At 35.5% G+C, this 13,776-nt stretch overlaps 2 protein-coding genes across 3 annotated transcripts in view; both read left to right on the top strand.

The window, feature by feature from the left end:
* The first annotated feature begins 597 nt into the window (after window positions 1–597).
* On the top strand, window positions 598–3,567 carry LOC105837357. Its single transcript, XM_036288412.1, has 8 exons — window positions 598–712; window positions 793–845; window positions 1,070–1,419; window positions 1,522–1,631; window positions 1,892–2,008; window positions 2,472–2,618; window positions 2,712–2,798; window positions 2,923–3,567. The coding sequence occupies exons 1-8, from the start codon at window positions 598–600 to the stop codon at window positions 3,189–3,191; spliced, it is 1,248 nt and encodes a 415-aa protein (XP_036144305.1). The 3' UTR covers window positions 3,192–3,567.
* A 107-nt stretch (window positions 3,568–3,674) lies between these two features.
* LOC105837358 (laminin subunit alpha-1) overlaps window positions 3,675–13,776 on the top strand; it is a 143,174-nt gene continuing 133,072 nt past the window's right edge. For both annotated transcript variants that reach the window (XM_036289107.1, XM_036289106.1), the window contains exon 1: window positions 3,675–5,269. In XM_036289107.1, coding sequence (XP_036145000.1) covers window positions 5,143–5,269 — 127 coding nt within the window. In that variant the 5' untranslated portion in view covers window positions 3,675–5,142. The remainder of the gene's footprint in view (window positions 5,270–13,776) is intronic.

The raw sequence follows: 13,776 nt of genomic DNA, 5'->3' as shown, positions 1-13,776 counted from the left end.
ACTAAAAATTAGAAAATATTATATTAAATATAAAAATTAAAATATATTTTTAAATAAAATTTTATTTTAAAAAATCATTGTTTCATAACCGTAGATTTCTTTATGTTACATTAGACTACTAATCTCTTTTGAATTTGTATGTTGAGATGTGTAATGGAATAGTCATGTATTTTTTTTTTATTTGACATTACATTCTGGCTAAACATTTATTTTTATTGCCATTAAGATCGATAAAATATCGAAATACTTTTGTTTTTGAGGTTTTACTTAAAAAGGAATATGATGAAACAAAATATTTGAGTCTTTTACAGGAGCTGCAGACAGAATCGTCAGTTCTGGCCTCAGGTACAAACCGTAATGATAAGATAAAATAAAATTGCATTATTATACTATCTAACTCAATCCACAGTGACATTCTTCGAATATCGTTATAAATTCTTTTAGTATAACTCATGTTAATATCACGTCTCTGCGTTATTCATATAACTTGCGTCCACCTCTCAGTTTCTTTCAGTCTGTTGACTACTACCGAGGTGTTAATAAGTAATAAATAGTAGTGTGGATATAAACCGCATTAGTTTTCACATTTGTTGAAAAATGGTACATTCTTTCATTCGATTCTGTTTGGCGTTCGTCGTCGTTACAATTACGGTTAGCCAAAATAAGTCGGAAACAGTTCAGTCACAAGTCGTGAGACAAGTTGTTGAAAAAGGTAATTCAAATATTAATTTCATTTTTTTAATTAAGTTATTTTTGATTCAATATTCTAATATGATCTCAAACATAATGCAGGACAAGTTAATAATTTTGTGAAAGTTGCGAAAAGAGTGTTGGAGCTATTACAAGTATGCTTAAGTATTGAAGCTATTAAAATTATATGAAATTTTAATTTGAAATAAGTAACTGTCAAACTTTTTACGAATATATTTACAAGACACATTAATAACGTAGTTTACGTAATTTACGTAGCTTAAATTGTTTAATTTAATTATATTATATGAATATTTTGAGGTTTCAATTCCATGAATTCTACGTACTTGATTTAATTCCTCGTTCAAAATTCTATTAGAAAAAGAATAACGTAATTCTCAAAAGATTTTCTCATATAGCTAAAAATTTATTTTTATTACAACTGATAATATATGTTTTAGTCCTTAATCATTGGATAAAAACAATAACATGCGATAAAACAATATGTCCGGGTCCATTGGCATATTATGAGGATCTCAATTGTACTCCAGTGTACGAACAAGAGAGCGGTTGTTGCCCGATAAGGTACAACTGTGATCATCTAAAAGAGAGATCTCCTACCAAATGCTATATCAATGATCATGAATACGAGATCGGAGAGAAACTTAAAAACGGTGATGCAACTCCTTGTGACGATAACTGCTATTGCCAATTAAACTCTAACAATATGTAAGTAAAGATCTTAATATCAAATCTTTCTTTTTGTATTATTTTCTATATTTTAATTAGTAAGTATTACCTATTAAAACTATGTAATTCCTTTCAATACAGTGCCACATTTAAATGCACGCCAGTTGTTTGTTCTAATAACGGAACAGTGAAACCAGGTTGCTATAGAAGAAACACCGCGTTAAATTGTTGTCCCGGAGAGGAAGTTTGTCGTAAGCGTAATATAATTAAGAGTTATAAATTTTTCGAGATCGATTCAATCATAATTAAAAATTGATGTAAATTTTAAACAGTTTTATATTCGTTTTTTATAATATTGTTTAATTAATTAAACTTTATTAATCAAAAAACCATAATAAAATTATTTAATATAATTAAATTTTATGTTTAGCAACTTATCTATCAACAAACATTTCTATTGTAAAATATGTACATAATATTTAAATAAAATTATTTATGTTATTATTTATAGTTGAAAATTCCGAAGACAGAGCTGTTTGTAATGTAGATGGAAAGGAATATAGAGATGGAGAATCTTTTACTATTGAAAGTGAGAATTTAAACTGTGTATGTCAACCAGGTTACGAAGGTAAAGATAATCGCAAATATTTTTACGTCATTTATAATTTTTTATCGTTAAATACTGATAGAACGTGTATGTAAAACTAAAAATATTAGTATTAAACATACGTAATATAAGCATACGACAAGATATACTAATAAGTGATTTTAACATTATTATCAATAATATCACATAATAAAATTTATATTTTTATGACAATGTTTTATGCATAAAATTATGATAAATATGATAAGTAGAATTGTTTAATGTAATAAATATAAGATTGTATGAAAACTTTACATCAATGCAATTAAATAATTATTTACTGGCTTATCTATCGACAAACAAGATATAAAATTAAATACTTAAAAATTTTTAATATTATAAAACACATTTACGTTTGTCATAATAATAATTAAAACTGAATTCGTGTTCATCTATATTTTGATAATGTGTACGGTAATAACTTTAAAGAATGTTATGATTTTAGGGAAAAACGTCCTGCCTTTCTGTAGGAAGCGTAAATCACATTGCAATCCCGATTTTTACAATGCAACTTACATTATTAAAAACTGCGCTCCGATTTATCACTCGACACAATCGCCTCAAACTAGTTGCAACGTAGATTGGCTGTGTCGTAAGTTTACTAGTTGCAATTTTGTGTGTTATGCACACAACACATATCTGATAATATTACGTAAACGGTAACGATTTATTGATTTTTTTTTAGAAAATAATAATGATACTGTTGTACATGTTCACAAGGATGACTTGAAATCCGTTATCGATCGCCAAATTGCCGAAAACTCAGTCAATGGTACGTTTTATATTGTTAATACATCACAGTGATATAATGATTCTTAGACAATCGGAAATTATTATCAATAGCTATAATTTTATTAATGAAATATACATGTTTCACGAAGTCCTATTCTTTTCAGACGAAAACGTTTGTCTGTTTGGTAACATGATCATGCATCGTGGTGATAAGTTGAAACAAGGCAATCATTCTAAATGTCTTAGTTGTGTTTGCGAGGTACCTCCTGTGCTCACTTGTCAACGTTTAATTGATGAGGAATGCAATTCCTCATTCGTAACGAATTCTTTAAGAATCTGTCAAGAGAATGGATATTGTACACATTGGTTCGTTAAATTGGTGCAATCGTTCTTACACTGGATATATTGGTTCCTCCATGAGAGACAACACTAGTCATTTAAGTGTCAACCGAAATCTAGATCTAAATAGTTTATCGGAAATTTTTATTTTTCAGTTTATGTAATTTTAGGTGCACAAAATTAATTCACTCGCCGGTTATTGCTGCTGTTGTTTTATAAACGTAGTCATTCTAATTTGCATAAAATAAAACACTTTAGTATATATAAGAAATACATTTGTAAATTTTATCTTCAACAAAACTGTTTGCAAACGTAAATGTAAAAAATTTCATAATCGATTTATGGATAATTACATTAGTCGTGTATACTTTCAGAAAATTAATTTATCTTTCGCAACGGGTTTATCCAATTATATAAATAACATTTGACTGCATGAATAGAATTAAGTGACAATGTATGTAAAGAAAAAATTTGTTTCTGCGTATCTCATTACGATTTATGTATATATAACTGTAGTATAAAAGAAAAAAATTCACATTGAAATTTGAAAGTCTTTCTTAAGGTCTTCAAAATGAAAAAAAAATTCCAACATGATAAGAATTTAGTATCCCCTTAGTAAATTTTATCTGCTCCCTTTCGCGATCAAGCGATACTCGATACACTTTTAATTTTATCAGTGTCATACGTATAAAGTGATTTATACTATTGATTTGAAACTATCTATTAGAAGCCAAGCGATTTATACGTGTATACATATATTGTAAAATTTCTATATGCGTACTTGACGATTACATGTGTATTTTTAATTAACGTTATTGTAAAATATTAATTAAATAGCAGTACGACTGCAACGTTGATTTTTTCACTCACCTCCCTGCACGATACACGTTGGCGCTATACGTACTGCGGTCTGGCCGCTCGTCGCGAGGGCGTGAGGGGTGGGGGTAACCGTGCGATGGTCAACTCGGCGCATGCTTCAGTCAGTTCGCTCGCGACCTTCGCTACGTGTGCGTCGGGGCGTCGTTCGGCGTGGTGTTTTCCTCCCCGTCTCCCTCGTCTTCTTCCCGCACGCGGCCGGTATGTCGGAATTTCGGAATGACCCTTTCTCTGATTAATGTGCAACGCCCGTTCTAATGGACGTACGTTTCCGTGGAGCGAGGAAAGGTAAAACGCATAATTTTCTACTCACGTGCGGGATCGCGGTGGTGCGTCGCGTGGTGCGTTGATTTGACGGTGGTGGCTGGTGATGATGATGATGATGATGATATCCCGTCGTCCGTACGCGAAAAATCAAGTCAACGCGCCCCGGTGAGAGGGCTGAGAGAGCAACAAGTGAGCGTGCGGGTCGAGCTTTCGTCGGTCTTGCGCGCAACGGTCGCGCCGCCGCGGGTCCGAGACGCAGCGATTACGTTGCCAAATTCACGCCGGTTCGCGTCCGCGGCAGTGTTCGCTTCGCTCGCCGCGGGAGTGTAGTATCGTCCGGAGGTTCCGCGAGTGCGTGACATTGAGGGGGGTCAACCGCCGCGATTCGACCGGGCCTCTCGTCGTTGTTTGGCATTAGCCAGACGGTGCCGAACGAAGGGGATATTCGCGTGCTCCGCTGGCGAAAACGGCGCGGAGTGCCCGGCGCGTGGAGTGGCGTCGCCGCAAAGTTGAAAGTATCAGATCGAGGCGAGAGATGAAGGCGGCGATCGTTCCGAAAGTTTCGTCGCACGGACCAAGCGGAAGTGCGAGTCGATGCCGCGTGCCGACATGATCGACGCGGTGTCGTCCGGAAGCTCGTGATAATCGTCGGCGAATCACCACGACGACGACGACGGGGTCGCGATAAATCGTCGATCCCCGCACGCGATCGAGACGCAATCAACATGGCGGCGCGAATCTGATGAGTGACGATAGTGAGCGCGGGAAAAGTGACTCGGAAAATTTTGCTCTCCTCCCCCCTTTCTCGGCCGATAATTACTCGCGTGCTATGTGAGTGTGTCCGTTAACGGTCGTCTTTCTTCGGTGGTTCAGTCAAGGAATCGCGGGAATCCACGTGGACCATGGCCTCTGCGAGGAAGAGACACGTGGCGCTAGGACGCATCCTCCTTGTTGCCTTTTTGGTGATCGTCCTGAATGACCTGATCGCCGTCCGAGCGGCGTACCGTTTCAGGCACAGCCCGAAGCAAGGTAAGTGCCTGTATGCTACCTGCTGTTCTCAGTTGCCTCGCTGCAACTTGATCCGAGACGATCTGGTTCGGTGCCTCTTTAACCACAATGTTCGGCATTGAATAGTCCTGTTGAGTAAGAATTGGAAGACTTAAACGTGATTAAAAAGTTCGAGAGGTTTCTTTCCTCAACGAGTTTCGAGTTTCATTCCGAATTACACATTTTTTTTAACAGTCGACTTCTCCTAAAATTGTGAAACACTGTAATTTTTCAAAGAGATTTTAATTATTTCTAAAATTTTGGCACTAATGTCTTTTTTATTGCTTTGAGAATAAATGTATTTTTTTATTGAAAGAATTTAATGAACTTTGAACTTAGATGGAATAAATGCCGTTGAAAAATAATGAATTTCTAATTAAATATGTTTATAAGTGATGAGAAATTGTTGATCTGATGATACTGACGTAATAATAATTAAATTATTAACTTGGTACGCACGTAATTGTTTCTTTACACACGTTGAATCATAATTCTGAGTTTTCATTACTTTTACAAATATAAATTATTTCTTCCATGATTCTACTATATACTTTAACATCTTTAAAAGTGTTTATTATATATAGTGGGTCATTTAAAAAAATTGCATATAAATTAAACCTAATTACAATCCTTTTAATTTAAAAGAATTAAAAATGCCCTTTTAAATTGTGTGCACTGCAGGACAAAATTGTTGAATCGTGCGTACGAAGTGTTAAATATTTTGAAATTAAATCTACATTTTTTCTGATTAAAATTACAATATTTTGCGCTGTATTTGTTTCAATCGCGACGCTTTATTTATAATAGAATTTTATCTTATTCGCATAACATACCGTTTCATGAGAAATGGAGACACTTCACACATGAAAATTACGAGAATCATTTTATTTTTCTTTGCAAACAGATACGTTCTCTTTCATTGTCTAACGCAATTTACGCTTTACCTTATTCAACAGTTTCGAACTTTTATGACACACTTCGCACGACCCGATCATTATTTCCTTTTCTGTACTTGTGCCTTTTAAATGCAAATTTACGATATCATTGCCGGTGCGGTCACTGACGTTATGGGCGCACGGATTTGCATAAGGCATAAATATTACGCGTGGAATATGGAGCCATTTATTCGTATCGTATTCAACGTTATTCAAGATGGTGTAACAAAAAATGTCTCAAGTTTATCGCGATTGACTTTTTACTGGGTGCAAACTGCATGTTTTTAAGAAAAATCCCGTTTTATGTACTGTCATATATCGACAGGTACATCTCATTTGTGCAAATAATTTTTTTATTTACCTCGATCTATTTACGCAAGGAATCGAAGCGACGGAATGAATTATCAATTGTCCGCGTAGATCGTATTTGTACATAAATCAATCGAAGTTTACATGTTTCGTTACACGATAGATACGCATAGGGCCCCGTTATTCCGTACACGGTTACCAATAGTTGTCGGTTCGATAAGTCTCTTTTCTATATCAAAATATATGCGCAACAACAATTAACGAACCGACAACTATCGGTAACCGTGTACGGAATAGCGGCGACCCAAGTAATCATTTTTCACGTCCGTTTCAACGTCCAGCCATTAAACGTCCAATCGACATCGGTATCTCACGAAATATTTTCTAACGTCTTCGGCGCGGAAGTTAATTAACCGATATCGCGTTAAGTCTTGCGTCGGATTGCATTCTAGATTGGGGGGGAGAGGGAGGATTACTACTCACGCGAGTACAAACGACGACCAAAAATTTTTTTAAGGGACGACGGTCGTCTTGTCGAAGTATATTGTCGAAAATTGCCGGGGCGAATCCCACCGCGCCGCGACCTCGTAAAACGCGCGCGCGTCTGCTCCGGGAATATTAAGCGTCAGGACATTCCGCGGCCACCTTCTCCTCCTTCTCTTTGGAAACTCTTTGCTTTATATTTAGCGACGACGACGTCGAGACGCCTCGAATCTGCATCGTAGGGCGCGAGCGCGAGCGCACCCTTTCACCTCGTTACTCCAGGGCGATCAAAGGCGGTCCCCCAGGGGGATATCGATCCTCTCGTAATCGGCGATATCGCTCGTGGAACGTGCGCGACGATGAGTAACAAAAATGCCGGGAGAGACGCGCGGGAGAAACGCGTGCGGGGAGAGAAAGCGCGAAGAGGGTAAAGAGAGGGTTTCCGGCTGGTGTAATTTTATGTAATTTATGAGCGACCGGCGCTTTTCCGCGGGGTTTATTTGTGGACGCGTATAAATAAAGAAAATGTGCCGGTATGCGTGTATATCGATTAATTAGCTTCTGCTTGAAAGCGTTAATTAATTGAAATTTAAGATTTTTTAAGGCGTGTGATTTCAAGAAAATGATTTCTCGGTATTTTGTCAGTTCTGCGAGTTCTAAACTATATAAAAATAATATGTAAAATCATTAGCAGGTGGAAGACATGCTCGGAGATCACTCTTTGACAATAATTTGAATAATTAAAAATGAAATTATGTGTGTTGTAACAATCAAAAAAATTTTTTTGACATCCCGAGTGAAATAACTTTTGTCAAATGTGTGTCGTATCCTTCAAGTTAAATGAGAAAAAGTTCCGCGCATTAAGACTATCACTTACGTATAGCTTTTTTCAATATTTTTGTTGCGAGCGTGTCGTTAACACGAAGATGCGAAAGAAGTGTCCGAGATTTTTCGACGTGACAACACATCACCGCTGTTCTAAGTCGTGGTGTCTCGATGACGTTCTTTCGAAATTCTTCGACCGTCCAATGACTTGTTTATGAGGTAATTAACAGCCGCTTAACGGCCGCAGTTCAGCCACCGAGAATAATTAACTTTAGCGGATGCTTTCGTCTTTTGTGTCGTTTATGTTCTCGCTCTTCATCTCTCTCTCTCTCTTTCATTCTTCGCCACACATTCTTGCTCTTTCTTTTTCTCCCTTCCGATTTTAAGCCACAGATGCTTCTCTCTCTCTCTCTCTCTCTCTTCGTGCGAGAAACACATTTCTGATGACGCTTATGCGATGACTATGTGGGTCTCTCGCTCGTATCGATAAATAAAAATAACGCGCGATAATTAACGTTTGCCGTCGGTTGCCTCTTCGACGGGAGATCGATCGATCGGTCGATCGATCGCACACGTAGCCGAGCAGAATCGCGCCGCCTGCGATCGGATCTTCAAGATATCGAGATCAAGCGGCGCGCCCGCTTGTATATATCGCTTCCTGTTTCTGCAATCCAGCCAATCGAGGCTTGGACACCGAGGCGGCAAAAGCGAAATTCCACACCGGAGTATTGCGAAATGTATTCCTCTGTCCTGCCACATGTGCAGCATACAATACCTAGCATATCGCGTTTGCCATCGCATTCGGTCTTTCTTCATACTTTTAGTTGACTGACAGGTTTATTTATGTAGTGTAGATGTTTGTATTTTATAAATGAATTAAAGTATATGTATACAAAAATATATTTTAACAAATTTAGTTAGAAAAAATTTGACGTGACATACAAATTGATGATAAAATTTAGAAGAATACTCTAATTTTTTTATCCATTTTAATGTTTTAATGTTAAAAAAAATAGAATAATTAAATTTGATTTTTTCCATTGATATTCTTTTATAGTAGATATATCATAGAATAAATAATTATTAATATGCGTGTTTGTATAAACTTATTCTTCAGTATCTACATCAGTTAATGATTATATGCAATTTCCTGTTATCTACATATAACTGACAATAATGTCTGTCGTAAAGAATTTTTATCATAGAAATTAATGCTCACTATATCATGTGTGTTTCCTCATGGCCTTCTTTTCCTGTTTCTACGATGTAATATGTGAGCAATGATTAAAGAACTTAAAGCAATATTGTGTACACAGTTGTTACATGAAATGCATTTCACTATTTTGATTCTATTGCATGGATTATTTGAAAATTTTTATAATCTTACAGCTGTATATTTTTTATACCTTAAATATTGATATTCTAGGAATTTTAACTATTACGTAACTTTTTTATTTGTATAATACTTTTAGCAAAACTTCTTAATCTCTCTACGTATCTTTATGAAAAAAAGAAAATGATTTATGTCTAATGTATCTCATATTTATCTCATAATTATTGGAAATGGTTACTTTATTCAACCCATCAGATTAATTCTTTCATTATATATTGCGCCTTCAAAATTATTATCTGATATAAATGGTGCTCGATCGCATTTAACATTTGACGCCGTCGGTATTGATGACTCAGATAATGCAATTTCTTCTCGCGCAATTTTCGGGCAACGTCAGGTTACGCGAGACAGACGATAATGAAGCGAGTGGCTGAATCGAATAAAGATAAAGGGATAAAGACGCCGTTGCGGTACCCTCGAGTTGTCGGGGCGTGGAGGGCGGTACCCGGACTCTATCTAAACGCCGAAGATCCGCCCGAGGGGGGGATCATTAATTTAATTAGTTTCGGAGAAAGAGCGGATTTAATCGTCCGCTCCGATGGATCGACGTGAATGCTCGTTGTTCGGAGTCGGAGAAGCGGGCGGTTCTGTTGTAACATACGTTGCGTTTGATCAGCAGTTATCTTAAAGAGCATTTAAAAGGAAACCAATGAAATCGATTTGTCAGCATCAAAATTTTTTCTCAATAAATTGCTTCTTTGCAACATGCTGTCTGATTAATTGAGTAATTTATAATTTACTCGAGTCTATATAATTTATTTTTCACAAGAAATATATGTACAGTTTTTGAAGCCCCATAAAATAATTATTTTAATTTATTTGCAAAATGTCAATTAGAATTGTTTTATGAATTATTTTCTTTGAGATTGATTATAAATAAATGTGTTTTGATTTCGGTTTAAGCAATAAATGTAATGTCCGGTGCTTTGACTAAAATTTCCAAGCTGGTTAGTTTTCGTTTCTTCTGATCGATTATGGCTTGCAACAACGTGCGTCAGTCATTTTGAAATGTGTCAGTGATGACACAAACGATTCGCGGTCGATGTTACGTAGTGCACCTGGCGCTTTTCGAAGTTGACGCGACGCCCGTCCGAAATCTCTGCGCCGTTCTCGAAATAATCCCATTCTCGTTTCGTGCACGCTTCTTCTTTTGTTTCTGTTTAAATGCCAGGCCGACCTGGGCATGTAAAGTAACACTGCCGGCGTATACGTGCCCGGACTGCTGACGGTTTCTGTAAGACCACGTGGACGTGCGGAGCCCTTAAGGGAATGCAAGGGCCGACCAAGGGCGATCATCCACTTGAACTGCGAATCGTGATCTTCGAAGCTACTATTGTAAGTTCCGTTGCTATTAATTGCATGGATCGCGTTTGTCAACGAAACAGAATTTCTTTATTCGAGGAATCTTGATAATCGAATATATTTTTACCTTGTTTGAAAAAAATCTGAACCAAGTTTAGTACAACTATACTTTTCTCTTATAGAACAAATATGTTTGAGAATAAAAATGTACAAGAAAAGATTATTCAGGATAAAAAGAAAATTAGTATTTTGAAATTTTACTATATATATATATATATATATATATATATATACGACATTATTTAATTTAATAATAATTTCTTAAATTAATTTCTGCTAAGTAGTGTCATTTTTGTAAACGTTATCTTAAATCAATCACATAGATTTTTTTGTGGATATTTTTGGTTTTGCGTTTGAGAGTATCAATTATCGATGACGAGTCGCTGACATACGCCACTGTTCTTAATTGGCTCGGACAAAATTAGTTCAAACGTGCCCGTTGGCAATCCTTTTTCGGTTGGATCGCTCGTTATTTGATCGAACGGAGACCATTTCCGTTTTGAGATGACGAAGTTCGTTCGTTATCACGTCTTTTTCTGTACACATCGGTTGCTCTTCGCAACAAAATTGAGTAATAAAATCGAAAATTACCGTGAGTTAACAGGAGGATTCCCTTATTAACAGATTATGCTGCACGAAAATCGATTCTCAGAACGAGATAAATCGTGCTAAATAGAATTTACTAGAAGCCTTAATATAATGATACAAAAATACTTAAAAAAAAAAGAAAGTTGATATTCTGGTTATTTTACCTGGTTTTATTGAAAAAAGAGTTTAATACTCAAGCTTAAATGATAATTAAGCTTTGATGAGAAAATAATTTCAATTAATTGTTCGGTTAATATAATCAAATCTTTAGTAATATTTAATAATTGTTTAATTATTAAATATTGGTTATTCTTAATATAATTATTAAATATTATTATATATTAAATATTATTAAATATTACAAAATATTTGGTACATATTACATTGATTAAATTGAATTTATTTCACCAAAGCTTAGTTACTTATCAAATTCTTTTTTAAGTGTACACTATATGGTGCAATATGCATAATCTTTAAAATCATAATTAATCAGCTAATTAATTAAAACAGAATTTATAGTAATTTTAATTTGTACATTTGTAACTACGTGTCCTGAAATAAAACAATGTTAGTGATATAAATTCAAATAACACGGCGAGCTTATATTTATAAAGTTTATTGTGTATTTGTCACAAGTAATGCACATGCGATTATTCGTTAAGTTAGAATGCCAGTTTGATAAATAAACCGCCGGTGGTATAGATTTCACTGCACTGACGTAATCGTAGAGCGAATATGAAATCGCGATCATTACTGATACAACGTGATTGTGCCTACGCAGGTGGTAAAATGAATGGACGTGCGTTTGCGATGATATAGTACGACTTCGTAGGCTATGTATGTACAGCGTGTCTCTGGGGAAGCCGCGAAAGATCCTGTGAAAGACTCTCTCTTTCATGAAAGACTTCGTTCTATTTTGAGCTCTGCAATTCGACGAATCAATCATTCATTTGATCGCCGATGGATGATTGCTCCGCATTTAAAAAATGCCCAGGCTTACGCGCAAATTAATTAAAATTATTATTACATAATATTATAACATATTAACTGAATTTTTACAATATTAATAATGCTATTATTTATCATTTATGTTAAATAGAACGTTAAATTGATAATTTATCTGTGACAATGCTAGCTGTAATATTAATGATTTTAATTTAATTTAATATTAGTCTTTTGTCTTTATTTTCGTAATATTTAAATATTTTGAATGATGAGAGAATAATCGCGGCTAAGTAATCCTCAGCAAGTCTTCACATTCAACGATATCGGTGTTTCCACCTACGTCAATCGTGTACACTCGGTTGTATTTCAATCGAGCTTTATGATGCATATTATGTCGCTTAATCAAAGCCGCGGATGCTGCACGCGATCATGAATGAACATGATTAATGAAAAACATTAAAAGCGCCGAACGACGATGATAGCGTTTGATCTAAAGACTAAACGATCGCGCGCCTCCGGGTTCAAACGATTAAATAACGCAATATGTCATAAGGTAAAATACTATTATGGTATCAACGCCACATAAACGTTCACGGCATTAATATAAATGTGAGATTCTCTCAGTGCGTGGAGTTTACGGCGTGCTGTTTTCTCTTTCTTTTTTTCTTCGTAATAAAAATATTCCTTGAAAACAAAAGAATAAATTACCTTCATTTACGACCGGCCTTTATAGACACGCGGTAATGTAAAATGTTTAAAGAAACAATTGTTTGCTTCTATATAATGTGTGATATATTGCGGTTTCTTTTTCATGTTAGACCTTCACGAACAGAAGTTCGTGGTTTCCACACTTGATACATGTGCTTACACATGCTCCATGGTAACTGTCTTTGCAAAAGTACTCTCGATGAGTTTGCTATTGCCTTTTGAAGGGTGATGATCATTTAAAAATCTACCATGTTCTGGACGACACAGAGAGCAGACATATAACTTTTACGCTACGATCATTACTCACGCGATTTAAAAGCATCTTGCAATATTTTATATTATATATTTAGAATATTAAATTGATAAACTTTTATTTTGAAATCAACTTTTCTTATCTTTGAAATTATTAAACTTTATTAGTGTCTAATATTTTTAAGTGTACATTTATGCCGTCTATATTTATATCGTAGATATAAAATAAGAAGTAAAATAAAATAAACAGGTTTAATCAGGAAATGCTCCTATAAGAAATATACGCAAAGGTATAAACATAAGAGGCCTTTTACCGATATAATAGAACATATAAAATGCATACGTCGAGTCCGGCTAATGGAATTGCTGTCTTCATATTCTTGCACAGATGATATATCGCCACCTCCTGGCGAGTTTGTGGATCGTGTAATCCTTCTTTATGGTTGCAAGCGCGACATTTTATTTTTTTTTTTCTTATCCGCAACGCGCGCGGTCACCTAATGGATTTCATCTTTACTTTGAAAGCGAATCGATCTGGAAGCTCGAAGATAATTTCGAGACTCGCTCTCGGTTTCGCTGATGTTCAATACGATCATCGCGATACCTCCCACCGTTTTATGATGAGCGTGATCCTTTCTTATGGGGATAACCATAGCATCTTCATTTTGGTCGTTCCTTCCATCCGGATC

Source organism: Monomorium pharaonis, chromosome 6 (genome assembly GCF_013373865.1).
Source record: "Monomorium pharaonis isolate MP-MQ-018 chromosome 6, ASM1337386v2, whole genome shotgun sequence".
Taxonomy (NCBI): Eukaryota; Metazoa; Arthropoda; class Insecta; order Hymenoptera; family Formicidae; genus Monomorium; species Monomorium pharaonis.
This window is presented reverse-complemented; position numbering and strand designations above follow the sequence as displayed.

Excerpts from the sequence above, each read along its gene's own strand:
- LOC105837357 (XM_036288412.1), top strand. The coding sequence starts at position 598 with ATGGTACATTCTTTCATTCGATTCTGTTTGGCGTTCGTCGTCGTTACA. Across the intron at positions 2,009-2,471 it reads ATGTCAACCAGGTTACGAAG|GGAAAAACGTCCTGCCTTTC; the intron begins GTAAAGATAATC and ends TTATGATTTTAG. Across the intron at positions 2,619-2,711 it reads CAACGTAGATTGGCTGTGTC|AAAATAATAATGATACTGTT; the intron begins GTAAGTTTACTA and ends ATTTTTTTTTAG.